General features: G+C 50.3%; 7 protein-coding genes across 7 annotated transcripts; 2 read left to right on the forward strand and 5 right to left on the reverse strand.

Annotated features, from left to right (window-relative positions):
* Positions 1-603: 603 nt before the first annotated feature.
* On the reverse strand, positions 604-1,206 carry N7468_006367 (uncharacterized protein; the record flags this gene model as incomplete). Its single annotated transcript, XM_058475663.1, has 1 exon — positions 604-1,206. The coding sequence occupies one exon, from the start codon at positions 1,204-1,206 to the stop codon at positions 604-606; it is 603 nt and encodes a 200-aa protein (XP_058328553.1).
* Positions 1,207-1,707: 501 nt separating this feature from the next.
* Positions 1,708-2,529, forward strand: N7468_006368 (nucleoside deaminase; the record flags this gene model as incomplete). The annotated part of the gene is made up of 5 exons (XM_058475664.1): positions 1,708-1,824; positions 1,878-1,982; positions 2,043-2,251; positions 2,301-2,398; positions 2,465-2,529. 5 exons carry the CDS (start codon positions 1,708-1,710, stop codon positions 2,527-2,529), a joined length of 594 nt encoding a protein of 197 aa, XP_058328554.1.
* Positions 2,530-2,790: 261 nt separating this feature from the next.
* Positions 2,791-3,586, reverse strand: N7468_006369 (putative NADH-ubiquinone oxidoreductase 21 kDa subunit; the record flags this gene model as incomplete). Its single annotated transcript, XM_058475665.1, has 5 exons — positions 2,791-2,859; positions 2,927-3,129; positions 3,179-3,384; positions 3,453-3,469; positions 3,530-3,586. 5 exons carry the CDS (start codon positions 3,584-3,586, stop codon positions 2,791-2,793), a joined length of 552 nt encoding a protein of 183 aa, XP_058328555.1.
* Positions 3,587-3,806: 220 nt separating this feature from the next.
* On the forward strand, positions 3,807-4,734 carry N7468_006370 (Chromosome segregation in meiosis protein 3; the record flags this gene model as incomplete). The annotated part of the gene is made up of 3 exons (XM_058475666.1): positions 3,807-4,015; positions 4,077-4,155; positions 4,222-4,734. The coding sequence occupies 3 exons, from the start codon at positions 3,807-3,809 to the stop codon at positions 4,732-4,734; spliced, it is 801 nt and encodes a 266-aa protein (XP_058328556.1).
* Positions 4,735-5,244: 510 nt separating this feature from the next.
* Positions 5,245-6,953, reverse strand: N7468_006371 (RCC1 domain-containing protein; the record flags this gene model as incomplete). The annotated part of the gene is made up of 2 exons (XM_058475667.1): positions 5,245-6,069; positions 6,129-6,953. The coding sequence occupies 2 exons, from the start codon at positions 6,951-6,953 to the stop codon at positions 5,245-5,247; spliced, it is 1,650 nt and encodes a 549-aa protein (XP_058328557.1).
* Positions 6,954-7,476: 523 nt separating this feature from the next.
* On the reverse strand, positions 7,477-9,336 carry N7468_006372 (RibD family protein; the record flags this gene model as incomplete). The annotated part of the gene is made up of 1 exon (XM_058475668.1): positions 7,477-9,336. One exon carries the CDS (start codon positions 9,334-9,336, stop codon positions 7,477-7,479), a length of 1,860 nt encoding a protein of 619 aa, XP_058328558.1.
* Positions 9,337-9,725: 389 nt separating this feature from the next.
* On the reverse strand, positions 9,726-13,183 carry nic96 (linker nucleoporin NIC96; the record flags this gene model as incomplete). The annotated part of the gene is made up of 5 exons (XM_058475669.1): positions 9,726-10,052; positions 10,149-10,879; positions 10,929-11,934; positions 12,016-12,676; positions 12,753-13,183. 5 exons carry the CDS (start codon positions 13,181-13,183, stop codon positions 9,726-9,728), a joined length of 3,156 nt encoding a protein of 1,051 aa, XP_058328559.1.
* Between the last annotated feature and the right edge of the window lie 37 nt (positions 13,184-13,220).

The raw sequence follows: 13,220 nt of genomic DNA on the forward strand, positions 1-13,220 counted from the left end.
AACGAGTGGTAGATGGAAAGGCGGAACGAGCTGTAATCCTTCGTTCAACAATCGACTCAGTCCAGTTTGAAGTATATGTAGATGATGCTTAATCCCAAGCAATAGGAATTGCCCTAAGACTTGCGGCCATTGGTAGCTTGAATTATTACAAGACAGAGAAGTCGTCATGGATATTTCAGTCAGATAGAACCGGTACATCGAATCCAGCGAGCGCAAGATGACTTGCTCATCTGCCAAGCTCAAGGTTGATCCACTACTGCGCAACCAGCTAGAAACCGCGTTTCGTAGTCGATGATATCCATTTGACATCCACGGTGAATTCAACCGTCGAGCGAGATCTGGCCTCTTCGCTGGGCCTTGTGCTTCATCTTTCGAATAGAGAGAGTCTAGAAACAGGGACGCCACAGCGACTACCCTACCGAAAGGCCCAAGAGCTAGACCATCTCGTAGAAGACCACGGGGAAGAGACATGCTGTCAAGGTCATCTAGAAATGAGCCATGAACAGCAGGCATCGATATCTGGACGCGATGAAGACTCCGCCAATACATGGAATGCCCATTTTCCAATGAGCACAATAAATCTAAAGCTTCTTAGTTGCACGTCTACAATCGATTTAAGGAGGAAAGCAAACCTGATATGCACGCATGGGCAAATGCTGAAATAGAACCGTGCGCAGGTGAGGAGCGGGTCTGCTTAGATTGAAAATAGACAAGGGTACCAAATATGCGATGGATTCGCGCCTGGACATTATCCGAGGGCCAAATAACGGCAAGTTTGATCAGACGTAGAATCACCCACACGAACAGCGGCACTTGAAAATCTTCCCCCAAGATCAGAGGATCTGAAATATCCCACAGGGCTTGTGGGGCCTTTTCAATGCTTGCTTGGATGATATCCAAGCAATCCTGAATCTGTCCCTCCAGATCATTCTCAGGAGCGCTGTTGCCATCACGTCTTACATCTAGGCCTGCCTTCAGCACAATACAGACCAGTTTGTTGAGATCAGTGATGCCATCATCCACGCGTGTTTGACTTTGTTTCTCTCCAAGAAGCTCCTGCCGTAGCTGAGAAAATGTTTCCCGAGGGATTAGGTGTGTTTCGTGGCTCTGGGCCAGACGAGGGATAAGGTGGGCCGCGAGGAAGGAAGAGGCTGGCGGAGGTGGGGAGCCGTACCCCGCCACATCATAGTCCTCACTGCGGGCCATAAGAGATATGCATGACAGGGGAAAGAACTAAAGGTCCAGATATTCGGTGTCTGGAGGAAGACGTGGTGGTTGCGAGTCGTCGTGGATCTCGAGACAAACACGCAGGGAAAGAGACGCGGTCTTGTCGATAAGCCGATAAAGATAACGATAACACAAAATGATACGCCAGCGATAACCAGCCACTGCCACTGATGGCACTGACACTAAAGCGGTTGGAAGTAGAGAGGGGATAGACGAGGAAACAAGAAGCTAGAGATCAATCCCACGGGGACCACAATACTCAGTTATTGGGTCTATTGGTTCTGCTGGCAAAGACTACGTGGGGCGTTCCTCAAAATCGTAGACCCATGGTGATTTTTTATTTCCTACTTATCCAGGCCTCAGTCACACCCATTCCTCTCTTCTTCCTCATACTTTCTCCCCTTGGGCTGAGCGTGTGCCACAGACATGAAGAATTAGACTGCCCGCACCCCTCCGTCCCTTCTTAGCAGTCTTCTCATTATGGCATCACTACTCTCGGATAATATGGACTGGCCATCCATAGAGCCTCACGCCAGCCCATCTGCTCTAGCAGCGGATCCAGGGCATACCTACTTCATGAAGCAAGCACTTTTGATGGTTAGCGAACACCATGGGTACGGAACCAAAGGATTCTGACAGGCTTTCTGTAGGGCGAAAAGGCATTGCAAGCTGGCGAAACCCCGGTAGGCTGTGTCCTAGTGTACAACGACCAAATCGTGGGCCACGGAATGAATGACACCAACCGATCGATGAATGTCAGACCTTTGAATAAACAAAACGAGGCGACATGATCGAAGACCGCTGACGGTGCACAGGGAACCCGCCATGCCGAATTCTTGGCCATTGCCGAGGTGCTTCAAACATACCCTCGATCGATTCTCCAATCAACAGATCTCTACGTGACAGTTGAACCCTGCGTTATGTGTGCTTCTGCATTAAAGCAATACCGCGTCCGAAATGTGTATTTCGGTTGCAACAACGACCGTTTCGGGGGTACTGGAGGGGTTCTGTCACTTCATTCAGAGTCAGTACCTTCATGTCTTTAAACAATTGTGGCTAACCAATTTGCGCAGTCATTCCATCGACCCCGCCTACCCCGTCTATGGTGGATTGTTTCGAGAAGAAGCCATCATGTTACTTCGTCGGTTCTACATCCAGGAAAACGACAAGGGTGAGTCTTTAAAGAGAATACAGAAATTTATCTCGGAGTTTACCCCAGCTAAACACATCCTATCAGCCCCGAACCCTCGATCCAAGAAGAACCGCCAACTCAACACCAAGTTCGACGAGGAAGAGAACTAGGGGCAATGCATCCAATGCGGGAGTTCCAAGCAAAAGAACAATGAAGGAAGCTTGAAGAAAGGATTGCGTGTTTTGTAGAGCCGTTCATCTGGGTTTGACCGACGGTGAAATTTAAGATCCACGAATCGATTGAACATGGAATTGTATTGTTGATTCGAATGCGCCTTTGCAAAAATGGAAAAAAAAGGAATCAGCGAAGAATGGTTATGTGTACATGAAACTTGCAACTCCGGTTTTAAGGCTGGAGACACCCGGAGAGCTTTAGGCATTTCGCTCAGCTTCAAGTTCCCGTTCAGCCTGCTGATAGTACTTAGCAGTATCCACACCATGCTGTATTGTGCAGTCCAATTAGCTTGAATTCCAAAAGAGGGCGTTTAAAACCAAGGCGAAAACAAACCTGGTCGTGGTTCACAATGTTGAGCCATGGCAAAACGTGGATAAAAAGCTCGGAATACCGCGAGTTACGGGCAGCAACTCCCTGAAGATAGGGGGACACCTTCGATTTGCCGTACAGAGGCTCACCTGCCTTCACCTTCTGCACCATCTCTCGCATGTCCATATCAACTTCCCTGGAGTTTTCGGTGAAGCCGTAGAAGCGTTCTGTGACTATGTGAGCAGCATTACCGGCAGTGGATTCGGATAAACATACGGCATGATCGCTGGTAGAACACATGAAGTCCACCGAGAATGCCGACAGCTGTCGCCAGGCGCATGACGGGGGCAAACCCACCTCGGCCCACATGCGACGGACTGACTCTTTCCATGATCCAGAAAGCGATCGGAGAGGCTGACGCTGCTGCACCGGCGACGGCATAGTCGGAGGGACGTGCATATCCAATAACACGGCGGAGGTGACTATATCTCGGAAGGTGAGCTAAGACAAATCGAAACATGAGAGGGGAAATGATCGGGGGTAGCCGTACGGGTCGGAGTCGATGAGCTAAGGGGACTGGAAGTTAGCTGAAGAGTTCAATGTGTATGAGCAAGGAACAAAAAATACCGGGTAGTCAGTGCTGGCCCGCTTAGGAGGCACAATGGCCGTACTGGGAGAAGCCATGACGGGACGAGTTGGAGGGATGGAGGGCGTTGTGCAGAGTCGATGTTCGGAAGTTGGAGAGGCTCTGGCGCTAGCCTGATCAGGCTTGGCGCCTGGCGGGCGAATTGAGCCGGTGCCCACCAATCAGGGCGCAGATGACTTGGCGCGTCCTACGCGTGTTCACTGGTTGAAATCGTCTCGACGGCGCGCTTCACCCTTTGCTACTGAAGCCACTTGGGCCATGGATACTTCAGCGGAACACATGGGCTCTCCTTCTGGGGCTCACGACCTCTTTGACTATGATCTAGGGCTTGACGACATCCTGGAAGAGAACGATACCGCTCCTACCGATGCTTCTAAGCCTACGGGAGATCTCAATTCGCTTGGCCTTGATGAGGAAGTCAAGGTGACGAAAAAGCGTCAGCCAGTAGCAAAGCTCGATGAGGGACGGTAAGTGTTCCTGAATGTAACACTGCCTCAAGAAAAGCCTTGCGTTCTCTAATTTATGAAGACTACTATCCCAGTCAGGCATTCCTAAACTCCGACAGACAGCAAAACAAAAGCTCCGATTCAAGGGCAAAGGCCATGAGGTTAGCGGTCGACCCTGTACCTTTTGAAGTCAAGATGGGACTGACGATGTTACTCCTGATATCAAGTTTTCAGATGCTGCGCGCTTGTTGAACTTCTACCAATTATGGCTTGATGACTTATTTCCCCGTGCAAAGTTTGCGGATGGGCTAGCAATGGTCGAAAAGCTGGGACACACGAAGCGTATCCAAACAATGAGACGGGAATGGATTGACGAGGAGAAACGCAAGATCTTTGAGGATTCCGAACCCCTACGAGAAGACCCCATGGAGTATGAACTTCCAACTCGATCAGCCGACGATGACAACGGTATAGACCGTGGAATAGCGGATTCTTCAGAACTGAAAGCAGCCTCTGAAAGAACAGGCGAAGCTGATCCAGATCTTTTTGTCTCCGACCCAGAGGCAGCGATGCAAGCGGGAACAAACCACCCGGAAGCCGATGGTGATGATTTGGAAGATCTCCTTCGAGAGCAAGAGCAAGATGGCATCGGGCCCGGCGATCCTAGGCCAAAAGGGTCGAGTACCTTTCCTGATGAATTTGATGCTGAGTATGAAGTTATGAATGATCTTGGGATGTAGCATAATGTCTCGCTTGTCTGTCTTACATTGAATGATTGATGAAATAAAATTAATGGTGCTGTAAAATGGGAACTTGATGAGCTAGTCTATTGTCTTCGATGCGCTTGAATGGTATATTCTCGCGTATATAGAGCTACAGGGGAGAATTGATCGCCCAAGTCATTCGCATCCTTATCCAACATTCAGGTAACCGGTCAAAGCTAAGCGGCCGATGATAGCCTCGGGAGCTTGACTAGGGTAGGCTACAGGAGAACCTCTTTCTTCAACGCTGACCAAAGGAAGGAAGGATTGAAAGAGATTGTAGAATAATCAAATGCATTGTGTTCTCAGGTGGAGAGACTGAAACTTGGTTAAGTATTATTGCCATGATAGACATAACAGTAACTGGTAAAGAGAGCTAATGTCACAAGAATAACTATCCACCAAAAGATGTAACAAAAACTTGAGATGAATAGATGCTACTAATAAGGCGAGCCGTTATTCAGAAGAATGTTTTGGAGAACGATCAGCTTAAATGTCGGCGGGGTCAGTGAAAACAGAGAATTGACCGCCAGCGCCGGCCCAGTTGAGCTTCTTGTTACGCGTAGCGGTGTTATCAATCATTGTTGCCACTTCGATATCGTCCTGAGTCCCCTGACCTGTCTGGTATGTCGCAGAGAAGCCCCAAGACCAAGCACGCCCATTTGCATCGATCACGAGAGAGTGGTCAGAATTAGCGGCGACGAATTGCGCACTGATGCCTGGGACTGGGGTGGGCTCAATGAGAATTCGCGGCCGTCCATGCTCATCTTTGATGATCGCGTCGTCAGCCAAGGTATCAACTTTCAAGCCACTCTGGAATCCATCCAGGCGACCCCAGACCAAGCATTGACCATCAACAGTCCGAGCAATGGAGTGATGGGAGCCGCCGGCGATCTGGATGATACCGCGGCCGGTTAGAGACTTCACAAGAACCGGGTGCACAACGATAGCTGCATCATCACCAGCACCTTCGCGCAGGCCGGTTGCACCGAAGCTGTTGAGGCCCCAGGCGTAGACTTTACCGGACTCGTGAATAGCGAATGAGTGGTATGAGCCGCTACCAACGTGGATGATGTTCTTTGGCAGTCCAAATTCGCGGGGCTGTAAGCCGTGTAGTTTGTTACGCTCAACAATTCGGCGGCCGAGCTGGTTCTGTTGGCCAGATCCCCAGGAAAAAACGCTTCCCTTCTCATTCAGTGCAAGCACATGATTGGCACCGCATGTGATGCTTTTGATCTTCTTTAGGTCGGGAATTAAGAGAGGGGTGGTTTGAACTCGATGAATGGAGTCAAAGCCGAGAATTCCGTCGTTGCTCTATTCAAAATGATGAGTATTGTCAGTAAAGTGTTGTAAATGTTTCAGGATAGACCTACGCGGAAGGTTCCCCAGCCATAGACCTGCCCATCATCTGTGACAGCGAAACTAGAGCTATCTCCTGCAGCTACTTGAACGAACACGGTCCCTTCTGGGAAGGATGATGCCGGGATAGCAGTAGGCGTCGCTTCGTGCGGGTTGAGACCACTGTCTTCATCATCGGAGTCTGAGTCGCTCTTGTTGTCATCAATATCCTTGTAGCCACCATCCCATGCAGTGTCTCTCCCGAGGGCACCCTGGTCATTGACACCCCAGGTAAGAATTTGATTGTCGTGGGTGAGAGCCACACAGTGCATGCCTCCAACGGCCACTTGGACAACTCCAACCTTGTCAGCTGCTAGGAGTGGATTAAGACGTGGCCGCTTGACATCGATAACATTCTTCGCTGTACCGAGACCAAGTTCCCCGGAACTTCCTTCACCGCAGACATACACATTCAATCGAGTCTTCGGGGCCTCATTGATCGCAACCTTCGGCTTGGCAGCTTTAGCCTTAGGTGCCCGGGGTTGAGCAATGACTCGGGGTTTCTTCTGCTCGCGAGGCTTGTCCTCGGCCTCGTCAGCCTTGCGCTTCTTCGAGGCAGTGCTTGGGGTGGTGGATTTGGTTTTCTTCAAGGTTTCCACGGAATCCTTCTTGGTGGAAGCCTTGGTGTCGTCCGTAGTCATTTTCTTGGGGCGTCCACGGCTAGCCGATGCTTGTTTGGACGCCGTCTTGGATGCAGACTCGGATGCGGCTTTAGGGGCAGGTTTGGCGGCAGCCTTGCTTGCAGCTCCCCTGGCGGATTTTTTGGGAGCAGAAGCTGGAGTGGCTTTCTTCGGACGCATTTTGTGTGTGGAATGTGAGGAAATTGATGTAGGGGAACCGGGGGGCCGCGAGGAAAGCGAAGCACGGAGGAACGCGACGAGGTAAAAAAAAAAAGGCCAAGGCGCGCCGCACGTAAATAATGCCGCATTCTCCGCAGCCCCCGAAAACCAACCAAAGCAAACCTAATGTCTCCTGGTCTCACTCGCCCTGCCCTACTCGTGCATATGTAGGATTAACAATTGGACCGTTAATCATGTACGTACTGCATCAAAGTATACAGCCACTCGGCTAATGCATTGTCTGACGCTACATCATTATAGTTTCATTTCAGTTTCCATCTTTTCGTACAATCTTCAAGTTCATTCCGCGTCCTTTCTATTCATTCACTCGTCAAATGTATGTCTCATTTATTTATTAACCTTGATTAGGACATATTACGCTGATCAGAATAAAGCCTCAGAAATGCTTGAATCGCCCTTACTCGTTGAATTCGCCCTCCCCCGCCCCGAATCTACCCTTTCACGCTTTGCTGGTCAGAAACACCTACGCTGCGTATTCTGGCGCCGGCGGAATCTCCGCTGGCAGGTGCTGGGGACGTATTTTCCCACACATAATAACATTTTGTCCGAGAGGAGTCCATTTGACATCGCGGGGGTTCAAGGCTGCATTAGGGTTGCCTTCAGGGTCGAGTTTGGAGTCTGGACTCACACTAACTCCGCCGCGGCCGAGGTATGTCGGCGCCACGGTGACAATGATCGAGTCGATAAAATTGGAGTATTCTGGGTTAAGAAGCTCGCTCAGAACGGTTCCACCGCCTTCGATCATGACACTTTTGATGCCTTCAGAAGCGAGAGCGCGGAGAATGACTTCCCAGCGCAACCGCCATTGATGATTATGTTCCACAATACGCAAATAATCCCCGCCGTAACCTTTGAGCATCAATAATCTCTGAGGGTCAATCTCTGCCCCGGGTGACACCACAATCCACGGGGCTTTACCTTTGCCTTCCACGGCGGTTCGAAGCATACGGCAATCCGGCTCGATAGGCCACCTTCCAGTAGGATCGATTACCACTGGCCGAGGTTGCCACATCCTTCCCAAGCCCCCGAACCCACCTGCCCCCTCCAAGCGGCAATTCAGTCCAGGATTGTCAGCAAGAACAGTTCCAACTCCTATGAGAATTGCGTCATGGCGAGAGCGGAGATAGTGGGTCATGAGCTTTGCTTCAGGCCCGGAAAGGACTGTCTGCATTCCCGCCCGCAGAGAGACCTTGGAGTCCATGGATGATGCATAAGAAAGCGTGATATGAGGGAATGTTCTTCCCTTCGAGGGCCGCCCTGTAAATGATTTGGATTGCTCAGGGCGCTGGGGAAGATAGGGCTCCAGGAAGTCTAGCGAGAACTGAGGGAACGACAGGATATCCGGCGGTAGTGCCGGCGTGGACGAAGACTGCGTCAGGGGCTGAGAATTCCCCTGGCTTCTATTGGCTCTGGAGGGTTTAAGAATGCCTGTTCCCTTCCGAAGTACATATCCTTCATGCGCACGAAGCGTCACCTCGGGATTCTGTATACGCCACTTCGCTGAAACGTTGCGTACGTCAGTAATGGTCATGAATCGCCCGCCAGCTTCTTGGAGCTTTGCCGGTTCCTCCTGAAATTTGGCAAATATAGATGACGGTAGATAGCCTTTGATAGCCTCTTTCCAGATGAACTCCATAAGCGCTGAGTTCCTTTTGAGATTGTCACTATAGTCGAGATCATGAGTATGACTGCTGCTGCTCCCACGGGTCTTTGAGATGGTGACTGTAGAATATGCACCTTCAGATCGTGCGACCTTGATCTGAACATTGCAGGCTCCGCCTTCTCGAGAGCGTTTCTTCCGTGTTCGCTTCCCCTCGGGCAATGGCCGGCTCTCCGAAGGGCGATGAGTTGGACGTCGTAGTCGACACATGTAGTAATCGGTCGTACAATGACCTTCTTTATTTGTATGTGACCTTTGCTTAATCCATACATTATCGATAAACGGCCAGTACGTCTCGAATTCCTCGTGACTGATTTCGAAGGGGTCCTTGCAGTCAAATAGGAGCTTTCGAATCCTGGACACATTAGGTGGGTTGTCGAGAAGACTATGAGCCGGCTGTGTGTCTGTCCCTTCAGTCCCATCAGTCTTATGAAAATTGCCCGAAGGGGTCATTCCTGTCATGTCTCCTTGTCGCGCTTGTCGTTCTAATGCATCTGACAAGTTCACGGGTGCTTGAGGCGGACCCGGTGTGGAATCCTCCCTATTCTGGAGAGCTGATTGTCCTGGCACTTGGCTTTGACCGTGTTCTCTGCGCGGGGAACCCAAGCCATGTTCAGATGCCCGTGCCGGGTCTGCGTTGAAGGTGTTGAAGGCATGTTCCATGTTTGTGGATCACAGACAGCCGTCAAAAGGATATGACAGGGTAGCTGCGGACATTTGAGCCATTGTGGATCGCCCGTCAGAAAATGGTCGAGCTTCCCGGGCGAGGCTATAAAGAAGAAAATCCCGCGGCTTGGCACCGGAGCTAAAACATGAGGATGCTCTCCGCATACACACTTCCAAGCTTCCTATGGACTTTATTTATAATACTCTAGAATAGTCTATTGAGCACAAGATTTCAAATACATTGATACAATTGGCGTGGTTTGCTCTTTTCTGGAATTTCTAGCGTAACGTTCTAAGTTGATCACCCCGGATTTATTGAGAAAAAAGAATCGATTAGAAGATAGCTACGTAAGCACACTACATCTCCATCGGCTCGATGCCCACATCTAGTACGCTCCAATGTCGGCCCCGGCTCGAGCAAGAGCCTCATAGACCTTAGGTGGCAGCTTGTACTTCACCATTCCCGAAAAGACCATCAGATCCTTCGCCATACCCAAAAGCCTCGCTGCAAAACCCTGGTGCATGTCGGTCTCGTATGGACCCGAAGTTTGGCGTCGGCGCTCATGGCCAATGCACGCAATACACCACATTATGACATGACCGATGTTGCGGGAGATGATATCTGGGAAGGAGGAAAAAGCTTGGGCTGCATTGCGGATATGTGGCATTGAGCCCTGAGCCTGCAAGGGAAGGACGCCAAGTTGATCAATGGCCTAGTAACAAGAGGTCATGAGTCAGTCACCGTTCCAAATAGATTCATCGTTGAAGATAAAAAGAAAAAAGAAAGAGAAAGGAAAGCAGGGACTTACATCCAGTGCAGGCGCCCATTTACCGGCTTCGACTTCCATCTTTGCCTCTACCATGCGAAGAAGAAGAATGCAGGCATCACGGTTGGAAGCACGAATCTTCTCGTAGTACATTGGCTTCTCATTGTAGATCATGATCATATTCTTACCCAGAATAACAGGGTCATCCACGGCAGTCAGGCTCAAGCTGGTTCCCTTGGTCGCTGTCTCCGCCTGGCCTGGGCCTTGCTCCACTCTGGGGCGAAGAGGTTGTAGCCTCGGCATAATTCCACCCAGCTCAACTGCGATTGCATCCGATAGCGCACGGTTAATGATGTCGATAACGCGGTCGTAATTCTCTGCCAGATGATACAGGAGAACAGCGTCGATAATCAGGCCCTTATCTTCCGCTACACTGGCAGCCTGCACCGTGATATTCTTGAGGAAGTCATCTTGATCGGCCAAGTTGATCAAATCAAGTCGCTCTTCGATTATTCCTTTAACTCGGGCGCCATCGCCACGGATATCGCCCAGCAATTTGGCAAAATCCCGTGTCTCCAGAATGAACTCACGAAGAGCCTCGTGGCAGACCGATGATTGGGATTTACCTAGAGAGCCTGGTAGGTCTGCATTGAGGCAAATAAGAGTGAAGTAATCGATAGCAGCTTCGACGGAGCCAGTGCGGAATTCACGGGTGTACTGCGTGATGAGGTATCCAAAATTGATCTGGGGATATTGTTTCACGGTGAAAGATACTGGAATTTTAGAATGTTAGCAACTCAAGAGGATGAATCGGGTAGGAACCTGCGATTCCAAGATTGACACCTACAGATTTCTTCCCGGAAGTGTAGAAGTCCGAGACACGCAAAAGACCATAATATGATAGCGCAATGGCGAAGTGTACCGCAGTGACAGGCGCATAAGTCCCGAGATACGCCACAGCTTGCTCGAACATGCCTCCCAGGACCTGGAGAAGGAAGAAGGTTCCATAGCCACCAGGAGCATCCTGGCCCTTGGCGAACACTCGTTGTCCGATTTCGGTGATATCGGTCTGAATATCTTCCAACCCGAAGACGTCGCCTGCTATTTCTTCGGCGCGGTCGTCCTCGCGAGCAAGACTAAACTGTAACCACATCCAATCCTCAACGGTCTGATTGACACCTTCCAGCCGACGGCGTGAGAGATCACAACGACCGATAATTTTGTAGCAAGCCATCCGATAGGGGTCAACCGTGTTATCAGGAGCATTCCGTGACCGTTGCTGATATTCGCCATTGATTTTTTGTTGCAGATCACGCGGGAGACGCCTGTTTTGGGCATATGTTGTCATGTAGGTCACGAATTTGTGATCCATTGATCTGAATCCAGGATTCTGGCTGACATATTCTGCAGCCTCTGTGACAAACCCACATCGAAGGAGGTAGAATATGAGCACCCAGCAGTTTTCGTTGTCAACCTCCTGCAAATCAATACCATCGGGAACGAGATCTTTTCGTGCCGCACGGAGACGAACATATGCACGTATCTTGTTGATCACAGTTGGGATACCGCCCAGCTGAGCCTCTCGAGGGTTTTTCGCAATGACATGTTCCAATTCGTTGTAAAACGTCTGTTCGAGGAATCCTCGCGAGCCTTCAAGAATTTTCTTCTTCAGGTTGATAGTACTAAGGGAGGTATTGGACTCTTCCAAGTAATCCTTGGCATATTGGCGTGCCTTCACCGTGCCAGGATCCGAAATACTCGTGATACCTGGCACTTCGCCCACTATCTTTATCAAGGCATGGTAAGCCTCCGATAACTGTCGAGGTGCCTGTTAGAAGAAGCCTGTTAGTTGAATTTTTGGCAAAGAAAAAGTGCGCAACCCGAAAAGCAGGTTAGCGTGGAAGGGAACACTTGCATCGCCACTGATGTGCTTCTCAACCTCTGAGAATTGATGGAGTATAGGATATGTCTGTTTTTGGAGTCGACTGATGTTCAGTTGCTGGACTCTCTCAGCATAGTGACCCATCTTTTCGCGTAGGAATCGGAGATCAGGCGAAGACGCAGATGGTCCATCGCCTCTTTCAGCAGGGTCTTCAAAGAGCTGGGCGCTAGCTAGTCCTGTACCGGGAGTTCCGATAACTGATTTGTCAAGAGCTGAACGTCCAAAAACGCTTCGTCGCGAGGCCGCATTGGTCGTACCAGCCCCAGCCTTGGACTGTCTTGCTGAGCGACCGAAAGCACCGCCTCTCGTGGTCGACCTCAAGCTTCCATCATTCACACTGTCCTTCTGCGACAATCCAAAATGATGAAAGATTTTCTGACGTTGGTCCTCCCAGTCCATGTCCACTTTCTCTTCCAAGAATGTGTCAAAGTCTTTTTGAGCTCGTGATAGACTTTCGGCGATCATCACCTGTCGGCCACGTTGCTGAATGCTTCTCAAAAACTTTTGGTTATCGGGATCGAAGTTGTCAGTTTCTCTGGTTGGGGCAAAGGATGCCTGCGGGTCCAATGAGCGGAGATCTCGCAGGGCTCGCCCAGGAGAAACGCCAGAGGATGCTAGGAGGTAATGGCTGAAGGTTAAACAAGTTATTAGCCCATCACAAAGTGCGATACTGGGAAGCAATAAGCATAACAGATATCACTTACGCCTTAGTCGCTGTGCTGTGCTGTTGTGAATCTTTACTGCCCCCAGGGCCTAGTTCTCTCGCTTTTCTTCTGATGTCGTCAAGGCCTAATTGGAGGCTGGGGACGTCATCAAAGTTCCCATTCTGCCCGGTACCCGACAATGGGCGCTTTTTACCTCGTTCCAGTAGGCTATTGAAGAATGCAGGCTTGGTTGACTGAGCTGAAAGTTGCTCTTGCTCATTGTTTTTCGGCTGGGTTCCGGATTGGGCTTGAGGGTGAGGTTGAGCTTGCGACTGGCCAAACAGAGATGAAGTCTGTGCTGGCTGGGTTCCCGCGGTAGTGGCACCGAAGGCGCTTGGTGTATTGGTGGAGGCAAAAAGGCTGGAAGATGGAGCCTTTGTTGTGGTCCCTAGACCACCTCCTCCGAAAAGGGATCCCGAGTTGGAGTTCATGGGGGGCAAGGCGAAACGTTGCAAGTCCAGATAAGAG

The sequence above is a fragment of the Penicillium chermesinum genome (genome assembly GCF_028974085.1).
Source record: "Penicillium chermesinum strain IBT 19713 chromosome Unknown utg000005l:1.0-4115287.0:1.0-4118363.0, whole genome shotgun sequence".
NCBI lineage: Eukaryota > Fungi > Ascomycota > Eurotiomycetes > Eurotiales > Aspergillaceae > Penicillium > Penicillium chermesinum.